The sequence below is a fragment of the Mustela erminea genome, chromosome 1 (genome assembly GCF_009829155.1).
Source record: "Mustela erminea isolate mMusErm1 chromosome 1, mMusErm1.Pri, whole genome shotgun sequence".
Classification (NCBI taxonomy): Eukaryota; Metazoa; Chordata; class Mammalia; order Carnivora; family Mustelidae; genus Mustela; species Mustela erminea.
Genome location: NC_045614.1, coordinates 69137144 through 69155143, shown reverse-complemented (window position 1 = coordinate 69155143; position 18000 = coordinate 69137144). Strand labels below are relative to the sequence as shown.

The following is an 18000-nucleotide window of genomic DNA, read 5'->3' as shown; positions in this document are numbered from 1 at the left end:
TTCAGCAAACTACACAATTATTCCTCCCTCTCTTTCAAAATAACTACATTACACGATATAAAAAGAATTAGCAGTAAAACAAAACTGACATATATCAAGACAAATGTAAGGATGTTTCCTATGTCCAGCTACATTCAATATATTTTTAAAACTTGAAAATGAAAATACAATTAACTTTCAAAATATTGCCTATGAAGTAAGGATCCAGGTATTTAAACTTATGATTAACTATTAATTATTAAAAATTCTAGTAAGAATTCAGTTTTAAAATGTGATAAAGCTAAACATATATTTCCATTTCAAAATAAGGCCACAAAAATCTCTAAGGTCAATGATCTATCTTTTATAGATAATGCCTAACAAAGTTACTTACTAACTAATCAAATGGAAAATTTCTCAAAATCTTATCTGCCAACCAAGCAACTAAAACTGAGGAAAACTGCCAAACCATAAAATATATAGCTAAGACTCTAAAATGAAGAGCTTCCTATGTAATGAATGAGTTTTGACTAGGCCCGAATAGAGATATAAAAAGATACTTCAAAACTGTATATTTTGAAAATGTCAAATTTTACCTGCTGATAAGGAAGCACAGATCTCTGACTTCATCAATCCAGGATCCAGTATGGGAAGTTTTCTATTATAAAGTAAACAGAGCTTGAACATTATAATGGATTCTATACAGAATTATCTACTTCTCTAAACATTATATACTATCAGCTTCAGTAGCTGATGAATATCAGCTCAAGTCCTCCAAGGACAGAGTATTACACTGGAGCTCAGAACCCAGCATACCCAAGTAGATTCCTCATTTGGGTCTTTAAACACACACATATGCTATAACTGTCAGGGAGTGCTGCCATTCAAACTGTTACTCAGAGAGAACCTGATGATATATATCAAGCATTCAAAACAATTTTAAAGTATTATACCAATATAAGCCGATGCTTAACTTCTATTCTGAAGTGTGTGTGTGTGTGTGTGTGTGTGTGTGTGTGTATAACTGACAATGTAAAAGGAATATAGTTTGAGAGCAGTTTGACTCTTTTTTTTTTTTTTTTTGTAGTCTCTGAAGACAACATGTGGTCTAAAGGTCAAGGGTATGGAGATCAGAGTTTAACCAACCTGGCTTCAAATACTGTTCTGCCACTTAACTATGTGAACTATGGCAACATTATGTAATTTCTTTGAGTCTAACCATATCTGTAAAATGGGAATTTTTAACTATCCATGAAGTTATCATGAGGATTGAATGAGATAATATGTTTTTAAAGTCAATAGCATAGGGATTCTTGGACGGTTCAGTTGGTTAAGTGACCCTTCAGCTCAAGTCATGATCCCAGGATCCTGAGATCAAGGTCTGCATTGGGCTCCTTGCTCAGCAGGGAGCCTGCTTCTCTCTCGCCAACCTGTTTGTGCTCTCTCTCTCTTTCCCCTGACAAATAAATAAAATCTTAAAAAAAAAAAAAAAAAACCAATAGCATAGACTCAACAAATGAAAACTACATCTATAGGAGCCACTCAAAAACAAATGGACTCTGAAAAACAATCTGAGGGTTTTGAAGGGGCGGGGGGTGGGAGGTCGCGGTACCAGGTGGTGGGTATTATAGAGGGCATGGATTGCATGGAGCACTGGGTGTGGTGCAAAAATAATGAATACTGTTATGCTGAAAATAATAAATAAATTTAAAAAAATGGCCAAACATAATTCCATTTTTAAAAAATTAAAAATATGTAAAAGCAAACAGAATAAAATATAGTAAACACCCATAATCCCACCATTTTTATTCATTTAATAAATTAGTTTTATTAAACCTATCCAGGGACACCTGGGTGGCTCAGTAGGTTAAGCTGCTGCCTTTGGCTCAGGTCATGATCCCAAGATCTTGGGATCAAGTCCCACATCAGGCTCCTTGCTCAGTAGGGAGCCTGCTTCTGCCTCTGCCTGCTGTTCTCCCTGCTTATGCTCAGTCTCTTGCTCTCTCTCTGACAAATAAATAAATAAAATATTAAAAAAAAAAAAAAACACCTATCCTACAGCTCTATGACTGTTCATTGGTTCAGGATTACTTCCTACCCATGAAAAAGAAAAACCAGGGGCGCCTGGGTGGCTCAGTGGGTTAAGCTGCTGCCTTCAGCTCAGGTCATGATCTCAGGGTCCTGGGATCGAGTCCCGCATCGGGCTCTCTGCTCGGCAGGGAGCCTGCTTCCCTCTCTCTCTCTCTGCCTGCCTCTCCATCTACTTGTGATTTCTCTCTGTCAAATAAATAAATAAAATCTTTAAAAAAAAGAAAAACCAAAGAAAACATTTTATATACATCATTCTTTATAAAGTCTTTGGAAAACATGAAGTATTTGTTCCCTGACATAAAGCCCTAAAAACAATCAGAAAAATACATTTTAAGGAATGAGAAGATAATAAATTCAAACAGAGACTCATAATATGCAAATCTCCTTCCTTAATTATTTCCCTCTTTTAGACTCTGTCTACTAAATAGCTCCATTTTAGTATTTCAATGGTCTCTCCAACTCAACATGTCTAAATTTCACATCATTACCAGAACACATCCCCAATCCTGCCCCTTCATGTCAGAGAATTATGACTTTCTTTGAAATAAGAGAGAAACCAGGTATCATTCTTAATTCCTACCTCTGATTAATCTGTCAGATTAATCAATCTTCATGTCCTAAATCTCTCTCAAATACACTCCCATTTCTGTTTTAAGTCATCTTGTCCTTTAGCCTAATTATTACAATAGCTCCCTACCAATTTATTCTCCATGCCAGAGCTACAATGATTTTTAAAATGTAAATCTGGTCTATTTAAAAGTCCTTTGGTGAATCCCTATATGCTCTTGGGATAAAGTTCAAACTCACAATGACTTCTAGTGTATCTAGGCTAGTCTATTTATGCTTGTTGTCCTGGCATATCTTATTAAAAATTCCTCATTTCACTCCCAAAAGTTTTTCAGTTCAGAAGATAAATTATATGGTCATCCTGTTTGAAAGGCCCTTAATGACTTAGCTTTTTGCACATTTTGTAGCTTTATTTCTTGCCATACAAGCCCTAAGCCACGGGAACATTATTTCTATTTCTCAGTTATGACATGCCTTTCCCTGTGGGCCTTTCCATTGGCTCTTTCTTCTATGACAAAATTCTAATTACTTTTCTTCACCAATCGGCTAATTCCTGCTAATTCTTTAGTGTTCATCTTAAATGTTACTTTGACCAGGAAACCTTTAACATCTTGTACTTCTACTATCATATTTGATTGTACTTGCTTAATTATCTGTCTCTCCTGGTAGATGAAAATCTCAGTGAGGACAGGGCCCATGTGTATCTACTTGCTCTCCATATACTTAGCACCTAACATCTTCCTGGCCCAATAGGGAGACCCAAATGAAGATGCCTCTCTTCTATCTAGAAAATCCCAGTATAAGGAAGGCTCACATACAAACAAACATATTATACTGAGATATATACCAAGAGAACTACTGGAACAAATTCTTAGAATAACAGCTCAGATGAGATTTGAGTAACTGAATAAAAAGAAAGGGACTTCCAGGTAATGAAACATGCAGGGGCTCCTGGGTGTCTCAGTCAGTTAAGTGTCTGCCTTCAGCTCAGGTCATGATCACAAAGGCCTGGAACTGAGCCCTGCATCTGACTTCCTGCTCAGTTAGGAGTCTGCTTCTCCCTCTTCCTCTGGTTCACCCCCCTCCCATCTGCTCATGCTCTCTAAACAAAAATCTTTTTAAAAAATTAAAAAAGAAGAAAAGAAACATGCAAAAGGATTCAAGTACATGACATATTGTGAAAACAGTGAGCAGCTTGTGCTTATCTTTCATTAGCCTTTCACTACCCTTTCTCCCCACTAAAACCGTTGTCAAAGAGAATGAATGAAATCCACTAAGAGCCTTAAAAAAACAAGCCAAGCAATTTAGACTCTATCCTCAGGTGGCTAAAAGCCACTGAAGCAATGTAGCAGTCACTGGCAGATCAATTTCTATTTCTGAATATCAATATGTGGAGGATAAACTAAGAGAATTCAGGAAGATTAACCAGGAGCTCATTACAATAATCTAGAAGAAAGATGAATAAGACAGTAGCAGTGAGAACTGAAAGGAAGGAAAAACTGTGAGAGATATTAAAGTAATAACATGAATACAATTAAGTGACTCAAATAGAGAAGAATTGAGGAATGTTTTTGCAGTTGCTAATTATTCTGAAAGTTACATTCTCAAATAGGTATACCTCCACACACGAAGACAGTTATTCCTGCAAATAAAACAAAGCCATAAAAGGTACAGCAAGTGTACTGCTTTAATTTGAAAGTACTGTATTAAAATAGTAGTTTTATTTCTGGCAAAGTTTAAAAGTGTGAGAAATTTTTACTATGAATAACTCACAAGGAAAGTAAAATTGCACATGTCACTCTTCTTAGAAGTAATTTAGTTTTGTTTTGAATTTGACAGTCAATCTGAGTTTAAAAAAAATAATAAAGCAACATTATAATCCACACAAATTATTTTACAGTTTTGCACTGGTGGAGTAGAAAGGTATAGCTCTGCCTTGACGGAGGGGAAGGTTCAAAAATGAAGAGAAGGAAAAATAAAATAAGATATAATAAGAGAGGGAGGTAAATCATAACAGACTCTTAATTATAGGAAATAAACGGAAGGTTGCTGAAGGGGAAGTAGGTGGGAAGATGGGGTAACTGAGTTATGTGCATTAAGGAGGGCACTTGATGTAGTGAGCACTGGGTGTTACACACAACTGATGAGTCACTGAACTACACCTCTGCAACTAATACGTTAATGTTAATTAATTGAATTTCAATATAATAAAATTTTTTAAAAGTGAAAGGTAGGGGGAAGAAAGGAAACAAAAAAACAGACTTGGGTGAGGCTACAGAAGTACAAAGATGCAAAAGAGAAGATCTGAGCAAAAAAGAGAGAGTAGTAAAAGAGGCTTCTGAAGAACAACATGGATTACATTAGATTTATCCTCTAACCAGAGCATTTTACGAGGGGGATGATGAAGTTTAATGTGTTCCACCCAGGACTTTTTTTTTTAAATAAAACAAAATAAAATACAAAATATGATACTACATCCCTTATAGTAAAGAAAATATTGTTTTTGTAAATCCACTGTTTCACATATTCTTAAATATACACTGGATTATAATACAATTATGTATCTTTACTAAGGTTAATTGACAAAAAGGTGGAACAGGACTGCTCTAGAATAATTATTAGCAGAACAAGTCTGAAAAATATTGCCCAAGAAAAATTCAGAATGTTATTGCTTTTTTAAGAGTTAACTAGATGACTTGTGGTCAATGCTCATTTATTTATACATTCACGTACTCTGTCTCTGAACAGGGCTGCCACAAATTTACTAGGGCAATTATTCTGCAAATAACAAGTGGCCAAAAGCAGAGAAATATTATCCAATTCATTGGCCAGAGGTTGCCTAACCCGATGCCACAGTGCTAGGTCCCCTAATACTACAAATGATCACTCCACCAAGTACAATATATCCTGTCAAAGACAAAAAACAATGGTTTACATGGTCCAAGAGAAAAAAGTGAAGTCAAAATGACACTTTAAAGAGAAAGAGATGAGACAGAAAAGAGATCAAAAGTAAATTAATGTTTTGTGGCAATCTGTAGAATAACTGAATTAAAGCCATAAAAGTAACCAAAATGCCAATCTCCCAGCATTGTTTTGGGCTGGGGAGACAAACTTCAGAGCAGGTCACTCTGGGCTCAGATCTCAGCCCTTACTAACTTACCAGCTGTATGTCCTTTGCAGAGTTAAACACTTTGATTCAATTTTAAAGCGAGCTAGTTTTGGAGGACCTGAACATACATTTTTCCAAAGAAGACACACAGATGGACAATGGACACATGAAAAGATGCTCAGTATCACTAACCATCAGAAAAATGCAAATCAAAACCACAATGAAAGATCACTTTATACCTGTCAGAATGGTTAAAATCAAAAACACAAGAAATAACAAGTATTAGTGAGGATGTGGAGAAAAAGGAACCCTTGTGTACTGTTGGTGAGAATGCAAATTAGTACAGTCTCTGTGGAAAACAGTATGGAGGTTCCTCAAAAAATTAAAAATAGAACTGCCATATGATCCAATAATGCTACTACTGAAAGAAAATGAAAACACTAATATATGCACCTCTGTTTACTGCAGCATTTACATTAGCCAAGATATGGAAGCAACCTAAGTATCCACCGATAGATGAATGGATAAGAAAGATGTGGTGTACATACACACACACACACACACACACACACACACACACACACACACAATATTACTTAGCACTAAAAAAGGATGATCATGCTATTGCAACAACATGGATGGGTATCATGTGACATCAGTTAGACTGAGAAAGACAAATTCTACACGATTTCCCTCATATGTGGAATCGAATAAACAAAAAGCAGAATCAGACCGATAGAGAATAACCTGATGGTTGCCAAAAGGACAGGGAGTAGGGGAATGGGACAAGTGGGTAAAGGGGAGCAAAAGATACAGGTTTCTCATTATGGAATGAGTAAGTCATGGGAATAAAAGGCACAGCACCAGAAACAGTCAATGATATTTTAATAGTGTTGTATGGTGACAGATAGTTGCTATACTTGTGGGAAGCAAAGTATAGGGTATAGAGATGTTGAGTCACTATGCTATATACCTGAAACTAATATAATATTATAAGTCAACTATACTCAAAAAATTAAAATAAAAAGGGTCAGTTTCAAACTCATAATCACTTACTAAATAAATAAATAAATAAATAATTTACTAAATAAAATAATATAAATGATGTATCTATCATAGGGTAGACACTATATATTAGTTTTGACAATTGAGTGTAAAATTTTGCACTGTAGAATGTCTCAGATACTCAGTGGAAAGGGAGAATGGAGCAAGGTAAGCATCCTGAAAGGCTACAGTCCAAATATACAAGGGAGAGAAAGACTGCGCTTTGAGTCATTTGAATGACCTTGGTACCAGGCATTTTCCCCTCTATAAGTTTGTGTTTATTATTATCAGCTCCAGAATGTACAATGTTCCTTATGGATTTAAATCCAATTTGCAAAGATGGTGTAACTGATCCTCACTGATCACCAGCATCAGTTCTGTACAGATGAGTTCCAATGCTGATGACCAACTTTCCAACCTTCTTAATCTGCCATCACCCTACTCATCCGGTCTTAGTTCCCATTATTCATCAACATTTATTTACTTTAGAAAGAAAGGATTCACTGTCTCCACTTATATATATTCAAATCTAGATGCCTGAGGAATAGCCTACTATAGAAGAAATTAAAAGTTTAATTCTCTCCCTTCCCTCAAAGTATGATGAATTGAACTTGCAAAGGTAAATGACACATGGACATTTCCTACACTCACGAAGTCCAAGAATTTAACAGATGAGATAGATGTAAATTATACTATCATAAAATCAGTGCCATACTATCAGACACATGAAAAAATGTTCATCACTAGCCATCAGGGAGATTCAAATTAAAACCACATTGAAATACCACCTTACACCAGTTAGAATGGCCAAAATTAGCAAGACAGGAAACATGTGTTGGAGGGGATGTGGAGAAAGGGGAACCCTCTTATACTGTTGGTGGGAATGCAAGTTGGTGCAGCCACTTCGGAGAACAGTGTGGAGATTCCTCAAGAAATTAAAAATAGAGCTTCCCTATATCCCTGCCATTGCACTCCTGGGTATTGACACCAAAGATATAGATGCAATGAAAAGAAGGACCATCTGTACCCCAATGTTTATAGCAGCAATGGCCACGGTTGCCAAACTGTGGATAGAACCAAGATGTCCTTCAACGGACGAGTGGATAAGGAAGATGTGGTCCATATACACTATGGAGTATTATGCCTCCATCAGAAAGGACAAATACCCAACTTTTGTAGCAACATGGACGGGACTGGAAGAGATTATGCTCAGTAAAATAAGTCAAGCAGAGAGAGTCAATTATCACATGGTTTCACTTATCTGTGGAGCATAACAAATAGCATGGAGGACATGGGGAGTTAGAGAGGAGAAGGGAGTTGTAGGAAATTGGAAGGGGAGGTGAACCATGAGAGACTATGGACTCTGAAAAACAATCTGAGGGTTTTGAAAGGGCGGGGGTGGGAGGTTGTGGTACCAGGTGGTGGGTATTGGAGAGGGCACAGATTGCATGGAGCACCAGGTGTGGTGCAAAAACAATGAATACTGTTACACTGAAAAGAAATTTAAAAAAATTAAGAAAAAGGGATGCCTGGGTGGCTCAGTTGGTTAAGCAGCTGCCTTCGGCTCAGGTCATGATCCCGGCGTCCTGGGATCGAGTCCCACATCGGGCTCCTTGCTCCGCGGGGAGCCTGCTTCTCCCTCTGACTATGCCTGCCACTCTGTCTGGCTGTGCTCACTCTCGCTCGCTCTCTCTGACTAAATAAAAAAAAAAAAAAAAAAAATTAAAAAAAAAAAAATCAGTGCCATAACCAAGGTAGCAAAAGGTGCTATGGGTACAGAAATGGCTCCTAACTCTGAGTCAGCAAATGGTTCATAATCTGCCCTACACAACCATATTCATATCTACCTTTATCTTCTGCCCACCTTTTTATTATGTTTCTTCCCCCACCAAACTTTTAAACTTCTTCCCCTTTGTTAAATCAATCCAAACTTCAAGAATCAGTAGAAATTTTGACTTTCCCAGGATGCATTTTCATCTCTTTTTTTCTAAACTACTAGTATTCTTAGTACTTTAGTTTGTATATTTTTATTTCAGACACACTGATTTTTCTTCCATGGCTACATAATAATTCCCTTAAATACTTGGCAGACTCTTAAAATCTCAATGATCCACTGAATAATATCATTCAACTGAAATTTTAGGATATAATAAAATTGTGATTGAAGATAATCCTATATTCTAAGTCCAGCACTATTATATTCTCTGATTTCCAACTGTATTTGCAGGCAACTTCAAAAATTTTACAAATTTCACAAATCATAGATTGCCAGGCTCATCAGTTCAAGTGTTTTAGTTCCAATACAATTCTAACAATCTGGATCTTAATATAGGCTTTACCCACTGCAGAGATCAACAATGAATAAACATTCTAACATAACTTAAACATCTTAAAAATTCTCCCTAACATGTCTAAGAACACTTTACTCAATAATTGTATTAACTTGGGTTTTTCTACCTGTTTTAACAAAAGAGGAAGTCCAGAGCTTCTAACAGTATTTGGGCCTAACCCTCCCACCTTTAATTTCTGTTCCTATAAAATGCAAACTCAAGTCTAACAGGCTTCAACCTCTTACTGTCTTAGCATGAGGAAAAAGTAACACATGAACTACCAACTGGTTGATAAAAGGGAAAGAAGTGAAATGTGAAATTATATTTTAAGCTTCATTTAGTTCTAGAACCATTAAGAACTTTCTGCACAACTATTAGCAGATCCTCTCGTTATCAGACCTCAACTTTTCCCTGTTAAGTTTATCCTAGCACTGTAGATGATTATAAAACTGGTATTTCTATTGCAGAAAACATTTAAAATAACTGAGGAAATTTTCAAGTTTATTTGAAAACCAAAATTTCAGAAGGAGATATGAAAGAAAAGAAGCCAATAAAAGAATAATAATTGGTGCTTTTGAAATAAGGAGAAATGAAGTTCAAAGACAATCAGAAAAATCATCTGAAGTAAATTTGATACTGCAAATCAAACTGATTCACCTTGTCTAGGAAAAACAAGTGACAGCAGAGGAGGAAGAGGGAGCAGGAAAAGAAGACAATAATGGTGGAAGCAGTGGCAGCAGTTTAAAGGAGTGACAGAGAATTAGTTTGGCTTCAGACTTTTCCACAACACCACTCAAAGCGAGAAAACAGGTAGAAATGATTATATAATTGTAAAAAGGAAAAACATAAATTGAAAATTTTATATCCAATTTGCTCTTAGACAACATTCCCATGTATCCAAGATCTTAAAGAACAGAGCCATCATGAACTCTTCCCGAAAAAAAAAAAAAAAAAGCTTTAAAATATAGCCAACTAAATAGCCAATATTAGAGGAAAGTAAAAGGATTGGTGGTGGGGAAATGAATCAATTTAAATACATAACTAAGAGTAAGAGTCTTTGGGAATTCAGATTATTGAAGAGAATGTTAATGATAAAAGGCTTAACAATATAAAACTTTCTTTAAAAAAAAAACAAATGTTGTTGGCAAAACCAGAAGAAAAAGCCAAAATGTACTGTTATATTCATCTTTCATGTCAGGAAAGCAAATGCTGCTGGCTTCTATCTGAACTTAGAACACAATTTTTAAAAGTCATGATCAAATTCAAACTTTTAAATAATCTTATTAACTTAAAAGAGACACTTAGAAACTAATCTCCTGTGATAGAGAAGTGTATTGTTTCAGCAATCCCTTTAGGTTTGCCTTAGTCCCCATACCCTCAATTAAGTTAATAAAAGTAAATGCTTTTAATGGCATGCTACAATTTTTCTAAAATTATATTTACCTATATGCCTAAATAAATACAAATTGTTGGCAATTAATTTGTTATTTGTGGTGGTAGTTTTAGGATTCCCCCTTTTATACTTTCACTGTAACAAACATCTATCACTTTTTCAAAAATGAGCCATTATACTAAAAACAAACAAACAAACAAAAAAGCAAACTTCCTGCCTAATTCACAGTTTTCTCTTTCTACCTTTGGTGGTAGAAACATCCTACTAGCTAACCGAGAGGTCTTCTCCTAAATAGAAGATTTGTTCTAATTTCCCTTATGAATTCCTCAAAGGAAGCATGATATAACAAGAGCTAAAATCACGTTCAAAAACTACCTTCTATTGAACCCTTACTCCTCACCCAGTGCCATGCTAAAACCAAAATCCATTCTTTGATTTAACCTGTGAGGCAATATCTTCCCTTTTTACAGATATGGTAAAAAAATTTGCCTAAAAGGTCTCATAGCTGCTAGGTGGCAAGGAGATTAAAAAATTATAAGGAGTACAAAGGTCAAGTTCTTGACCACTAATCTTTTTTTTCTTAAGCCCTTAATTCTACAGTAAGATAGACCTAAATTAAATCCAGATTATGTTATTAGCAGTGTGACCCTGGACAAGTGACAACTTGTCATCTTTACTTTTTCCATCTTCAAAATGGGCAGATTATCAACCCTATCTCATTACATCACTAAAAATAAATAATAAAGCTCTTAGTCCTTCATTTAGCAGATAGAAAGGATTCTATTTGGTGATAAGTAACAAGTTCTTAAAACGCTAAGAACATCAAGAAGAATATGATATCACAAAAGTAACCAAACAAAATTTATAAATACCAGAGAGATTTAAGTCATGTAGCAGTGAATCTTAGCAGAAAATGTTTTCATGTTTCTGTTCACAAAACATTCCTTTATTCAAGTATTGTAACATATAAATCAGAGTTTAAAGAATCATAAAAGTTTAGTAAAATGTGACATAATATAAAATTTGGACCAACCAGAATGGATCAAATTCCTGAGCACAAAAGTTACCACTTGGTTCCATTTTTAAGTTGCCTCAGGCAAACTTGCCCTCTTTGGGGGTTAAATCACCATTTAGAACCATCACCTTAAAAAGCAGAACCCTTGGGCGCCTGGGTGGCTCAGTGGGTTAAGCCGCTGCCTTCGGCTCAGGTCATGATCTCGGGGTCCTGGGATCGAGTCCCGCATCAGGCTCTCTGCTTAGCAGGGAGCCTGCTTCCCTCTCTCACTCTCTGCCTACTTGTGATCTCTGTCTGTCAAATAAACAAATAAAATCTTAAAAAAAAAAAAAAATAATAAAATAAAAAGCAGAACCCTGAGAAAATGCTACTTTCCTCTGAAAACTGGTTTAACTTTTGATTCTACTCTCGAGTCCTAAATACATCAAATAAACTTTCTAAGGCTTCTACATTCCTTAAAAAACTAATTTTTTATCTAAGAAGGAAATCACAGAAGATGGGTTAAAATATAAGCTTCTTAATAAGTAACTTGTCAGAAATAAAAGTGTAACTGGGGCGCCTGGGTGGCTCAGTGGGTTAAAGCCTCTGCCTTCGGTTCAGGTCATGATCTCAGGGTCCTGGGATCGAGCCCCACATTGGGCTCTCTGCTCAGCAGGGAGCTGCTTCTGCCTCTCTCTCTCTCTACCTACTTGTGATCTCTGTCAAATAAATAAATAAAATCTTTTTTTAAAAAGTATATCTATATTTGTTGTAATAATAGGAAAACAAATACACTTTTGAAAGAAGCAATGTTAGTAGTTTTAAAAGCCACTTTACAAACCATCTTTTTAAATTCTGAACAGCTAATCTGCCCCATTATAATTTCTAAGAAGTGTGTAATTGTTTTATTTTCAGTAATTTTAGCATAATGACATGTCCAGGTCTCAGCAGTAATGTGCTGTATTACATTTAGTAAATAAGTGAGTTTAAAAAAATAATGGAGCTTCAGTGATGACTGAATACATTAGTGATACTTAAGAGCAGAAAATGCTTTTGAAACCAACAATAATCTGCACCAAAAGGCATACTGGAACATGCATACCTCAAGTCATCGCTTGGTTCTTTTTTTTCTGGAAGTTCCATGTGCTTAGAGTCTGTTGACTGGTGCTCTTCAGCAACATTGGGTTCCTGGTTTATCATAGGGAACTCTGAAGTAAATGAGAGCTCCGCTTCACTGGAGACCCCAAAGAGGTCTGGGTCATCTTGAATGACATCAATTAAGAGGACATCATCTTCATATGCTTTAAGAATATCTGGAAACCCCATTTTAATTTCTGAAAAGTTCTTAGTCATTTCTCTACCACTAACTTCAGAGAAAACTGGTTTGAATGTTTCTTGTTCATTAGAGCAGAAAGCAGGACTTTTCTCTATACACCCAAGATCACAAGAAAAAGTATTTCTTTCAACTGTGAGAGAAACAGCTTCCTTGTTTGAAATAATATTGCCTGGTTCAGAGATGTGGTTGGATGGTTTATTATCATTACCTTGCTTTAAAAAACTTGAAGAAATACTACAGGAATGCTTGCAGCTGCATGAGTCAGAATTAGCTTGCACTGGAGTTACACTATTTTGTATTCTCAAAGACTGAGGTCCTGAAGTTACTGTAGAAATATTTTCTTTATTCCTATTTTGTCTTACCTCAGCTCCAGATAAATTGTCAAGAAGTTCTAAGGGACTATATGCTTCTCTCTCTGATGACCTTGCATTTATTTCTTTCTTTTTTTCTGTTTTATTCTTAAGTAATGGAATTTTAAAATTAGTCAGCCGGCCTGTGTTCAGTATTTTCACTAAGTCTGGAACCACAAAGGTTTGCTTAGCAATGCATGCTTTTCGATGAATAGTTTTGCCTATAGAGTTATTTGCTTCCTGGACATCCTGGGAAGCCACTGTCAAATTAAATTTTGTTAAATTCCCTCTATCTTTTTTTTTACTTCCTGTTAAGTTTTGAGGCACATTAGTTAGCTGAGTATCTTCAGTAGTATTAGAAACTACCTCCGAACCACTTCTGCTTGGTTCCTCTGACTGTATCTTTTTATCGTCAATTATGGGTTCCTTTATAATCATTAAAGTAGGTTCTATTGTGGAGACTAAAGACAAACAATTTAAATTAGAATCCAATTTTTCTTTACTTGAAGATTCACTGTTTGTTTCTGTTATGGTACTTTGTAATGATAATTTAGAATCAGTTAAGTGAGTTTGATTTGTTTGGTGTTTAAGAAAATCATCTTGCTTAAAACTTTCCCGAGACCCAGGAAGACAGTTATTTGAATCTGGCAAGGAAGACTTTTTCCAACACTGGGCAGATATTCTAGCACAGGAATAACAAGGCCAAGTTCTTTTACCAGTCATCGGTATTGTTCTGTGACAGCCTAACTTCAATTCTTCAGCTTCATTTCTCAAGTCTTCCCATGATGATCTCTTTTCAAAATTACTGCAATCACTAGGTAATTTCACTATCGAGCTTTGCACCAACTTAATATACTCTTCTGGCTCCATGCTTTTTAATCCTAAGTGCTCTGAATCATTTTTTATTTCTTCTTCCAAAAGTGGCTCAAGGGTTTTCTGAAACATAGCATTTACATGATGTCCAGGACTTGTTTTTTTCCCTGCTGTTTCTGGAAGACTTAATAAATGACCCACTGGCGAGAGTGTATTGTGGTTTATTTTTCTCAAAACTTTTAAAGGACTTTTTTTAGCCTCTAAAGTCTCTGCTCCTTTATCCTCAGCACCTGTTTGGTTTTCTTGTAATGCCAACTCAGACTTGCTATACATATTAGAGAAGTTCATCTCAATAATCATTTCATCTCCTTTTTCAGACACCTTCATCCTTTTCCTGGGTTTTCTCCCAACATTGCTCTCCTCTATTGAGTATTTATTGTTTTCATTCTGAAGGCAGGAAAACAAGCCATTACTTTTACTTTGGTATAAATCAGTTTTTTCAAGCAATAACTTATTTACTCCCATTAAGTTTTCTTCAGTTTGTAAAAGCTGAGGAGCATTACTTGTGTCACTCTTATCTGCAAGACTCCTAAAGTTTTCTTTCTTTAACTTTCAAGAATTTTCTGGTACATGCATACGTCCACCATCACGTTTATATGAAAGGCTATTTTCATCATTACAACCCTTGGAATGGGGGAAACAACTGCAATCATTTAATTTTAAAATGGAATTACTTTCTACTACAGGTGACAAGCTGTTACAAGAATATTTTGAAGTATTCCTGTACAGTTCATCTTGGAATTCAACCTTAATATTTTGTGTAGCCTTATTTTCAGTTATTTTGAGAGGGACTTTTTAAGGGCTTTCTAAGCCCTTAAGTTTTTTAATTCGAATTCTTCTTTTAATACCTTCTACCAAACCTTCCTTACCCAAAGACCGCAAGAAAGCCATACTTTGAAATTCACTGCACTCCACTGTTTGGAAAGATTCCAAATTGGTTAATGATTCCTTTCTTACCAGGTCAGTCCCTGGCTGTGGATCATCACTTGAGGCTTCAGTAATTTTTCTTTTTTCCTTGGCTGATCAAAACAACAAAACATACCAGAAAAGATTTTATATTGAGGAGGAAAAAGCAATACCACTTAAAATTTAAAAATTGTGAAGCCATCCACTTTTATTTCCCTGAATAGCTGTATGGGAACACACAAATGCTTTTAAATGAAAGACCTAATTTCTGTTAAGGAACTACATACAAATCTGCATAAGTTTCAAGGCAGCTGAATAACCTCTAGCTCAGTATCACTTCACACTACCCAAAATGGATCACTAGTAGGAATTCCTCTTACCGTAATTCTGATCAAGGGCTCCTAACAGGGCAAACACCTTCTAAGAGAATTCCTGTTCTTCCCCCTCCTGGTCAACCACGTGCATCGGTAAAGCCCACACAAACTCAAGTTAAACACTAGTGTGAAACAATGATGGGGCAGGCTGAGGTGCAAATGCAAAAATGGGAGCAATTCCTGAGCGCTTTTTTGCTGTCTGCCCAAATGCTAGGGGAGCTCCGCCTCCTCTGCTGCTTCTAATCCCTGAGGATCTGAGGGGTCCGAAGGGCTCCCCTGACCCCTAGACCCTCCTCTCAGCCGCCTCACAGCAGCCTTCCCAGCCCCGGACTCCTCACCCGACTTGTCACTTTCCACCTCTTCTCTCCCAGACGCCCGGGCCACCATTCTCCTCTTTTGCCTGCTCTCCTCGCGTTCCCAGACCTCAGGGCCGCAGCCTCCCGCTTCGCCTGGCCCTGGCCGCCGGCCTCGCTTCCTCGAGCCTCGCGCGTCGCCTTCACGCCCGTGGGCCGCCGTGGGGCCCGAGGGCAGCAGCCGCCGCATCAGCCCCGGGCGGCCCGCCCTGCCCGCGATGCCCGCTGATGCCCTCCGAGGCCGGCCGCACCCGCTCACAGGCGGCCACCCGCCACGCAAAAGCTGCTTCCGCTGCCAAGACCCCAGCCTTGGCCCAGCTCCGCGCCGCCTGCCGTCTGGCTCGGGGGCCGGAAGCGGAAGTGGGGTCTGGGCGCTGCAGACCTAGGCAGGCTGGGCGGGGCCCAACGGGCAGAAGGGCCCAAGCCAGTGCAAGCCCTGATTGCGGGCTTCACTGCTTGCGACCGTGGCCCGTGGCGCCTTTCTAGGCCAGAGTCTCCTGGAAACTTTCAGGACTCTTTCTCTCACTTGCTGCCCCTTCCGCTTGGCCGCTGGCAGAGACGACTGCTGGCCAGTGGCTTCTAACCATCCCCAAACCACGTGGGGTCCCTTTCTATCAGCCCTCTCGATTTATTTACCCACATATCCTATAGGCACCTCAAGCTCTTGTACGGTTGCAACACTGAGCTTATCTTCCCTCACAGGCTTGCTCCTGTGTTGGTGGATGTGCCACCATCCACTTACTTGTCTTAAGAAATTCAGAAACCTTTAAACACAGCTTCTTTCCACATCATCCCTCTCAGCCACATTCATTATGTCTGCTTGATTCTACTTTCTGTGTTTGTCAGCCACTCTCCCCTTTGCTATTTGGTTCTGGCTCCCGGAATCTGACTGATCTACTGCATCAGCCTCCTAAATTGTATTCATGCTTCTGTCCTTGTGTAATCGAACCAACCTTGAGTTTGCTCCTTGGTGAGTCAGAAATTGCACCAGACTGAGTTGTGGCACAAAGAAACTTCATTTGCAGCAAATAAGGAGATTATGGGTAATAACTTCCAAAGCCGTGACTCCCTAGCAGGGGTGAATGGGTTCCGTTTATTTAGGGCTAGGATGAATATTTAGATAGAGAAGCCTTGTTATCATATGTAGAGGCAGGCATAGGATCCTACATGTGTCTTAAGAAAATATTCCTATACATGACATTGTATGTTATGTAAACGAGGCTCAGGCTTCTTCTTGGCTGGAGATTTTAGTATTATAATGAGGTAAAAGTAGTCTTCAATCATTCCACAGGCCACTCTGTGGTCCAACTGTGCAAGCGTGAGTCAGGGGTTAAGTTCAAACCAGTGTGGGTTGTCTGGGTGGGCAGAGGCTGTAGTTACTGCTCCAGGGAGATTTCACTTTCATTTGCCTGAGTTAAGGTATAAGCAGGAAAAAAGAGCTTAAGGAAAAATGTGGGACAAAGGTCAGTGAGTACAAGCAGGTGGGCAGTACAGTCAGATCTTGGGGTCTAGCTGGTGATATTTGTATTATTCCAAAGAAGCTTCTACCTGCTGCCAGCCTTTGCCCCTCCCCTCCCATGAAAGGAGATGCTGGCATTTCTCAGCTTGGCTCCTCATGAATTTTCTTTACTCAGAGACTACAACTAGCAGAAAGAAGTCCAAACTCTTCAGTTTGGTATTTGTGGCCCTCTTTGATGTGGCCACTAGATATTTAAAGAATTTTGTCTCTCACTGTCACTGTATGGGAAAAGTTGAGCTTCGGTGGAAAATTATGTGAAGGAGTCACCCTTCTGCGTTATCTGATTCTGATTCTATGGGAGCTATCTTACAGCTCTAAGTTTTAAATAAGTAGTAGCAATGCATAAGATGGTATGTAGACATGCCAATTCTGTCATATAGATGTTCAGTTGACTTCTCCTCTCACTGGTGGAAGAACCCAGTTTTGCCTCAATTTGCACATTCTCTTTAAAATTCCTGATCTATAAATGGGTCTGTTCTTCGGACTTGTCTTCTCAACTGGTAATTATAAAATCTGCCTGATGATAGAAAGTCATTAACACACTTTCATTTTAACATCTTTATGAAAATCATGACTTTATCTTTTGGAGGAAAAAATGATCTTCTAACAATACATATCTCCTGCACTTTGTATACTGTGTCAGGCCTGTGCCTCTCTACATGCTAGTCCTGGAAATTGTTTTTTGCTTTTCTGCCTGGTGAACTACATGTTCCCCTTCAAGATACAGTGTGAGAATCACCTCTCAAGGAAGCTTCCCTGCTATCTTTCTCCCTACACTTGGT

The 18000-nt window shown here is 37.8% G+C and overlaps 1 protein-coding gene across 2 annotated transcripts in view; it reads right to left on the bottom strand.

The window, feature by feature from the left end:
- TOPAZ1 (testis and ovary specific PAZ domain containing 1) overlaps positions 1 to 16032 on the bottom strand; it is a 132523-nt gene extending 116491 nt beyond the window's left edge. The window contains exons 1-4 of one of the 2 annotated variants that reach the window (XM_032308531.1): positions 15685 to 16032; positions 15024 to 15085; positions 12610 to 14453; positions 576 to 637 (exon numbers count right to left, since the gene is read on the bottom strand). In XM_032308531.1, the coding sequence (XP_032164422.1) occupies positions 576 to 637; positions 12610 to 14453; positions 15024 to 15085; positions 15685 to 15889 (2173 nt within the window). In that variant the 5' untranslated portion in view covers positions 15890 to 16032. The remainder of the gene's footprint in view (positions 1 to 575; positions 638 to 12609; positions 14454 to 15023; positions 15086 to 15684) is intronic. The other variant, XM_032308602.1, reaches the window with a different exon arrangement.
- Between the last annotated feature and the right edge of the window lie 1968 nt (positions 16033 to 18000).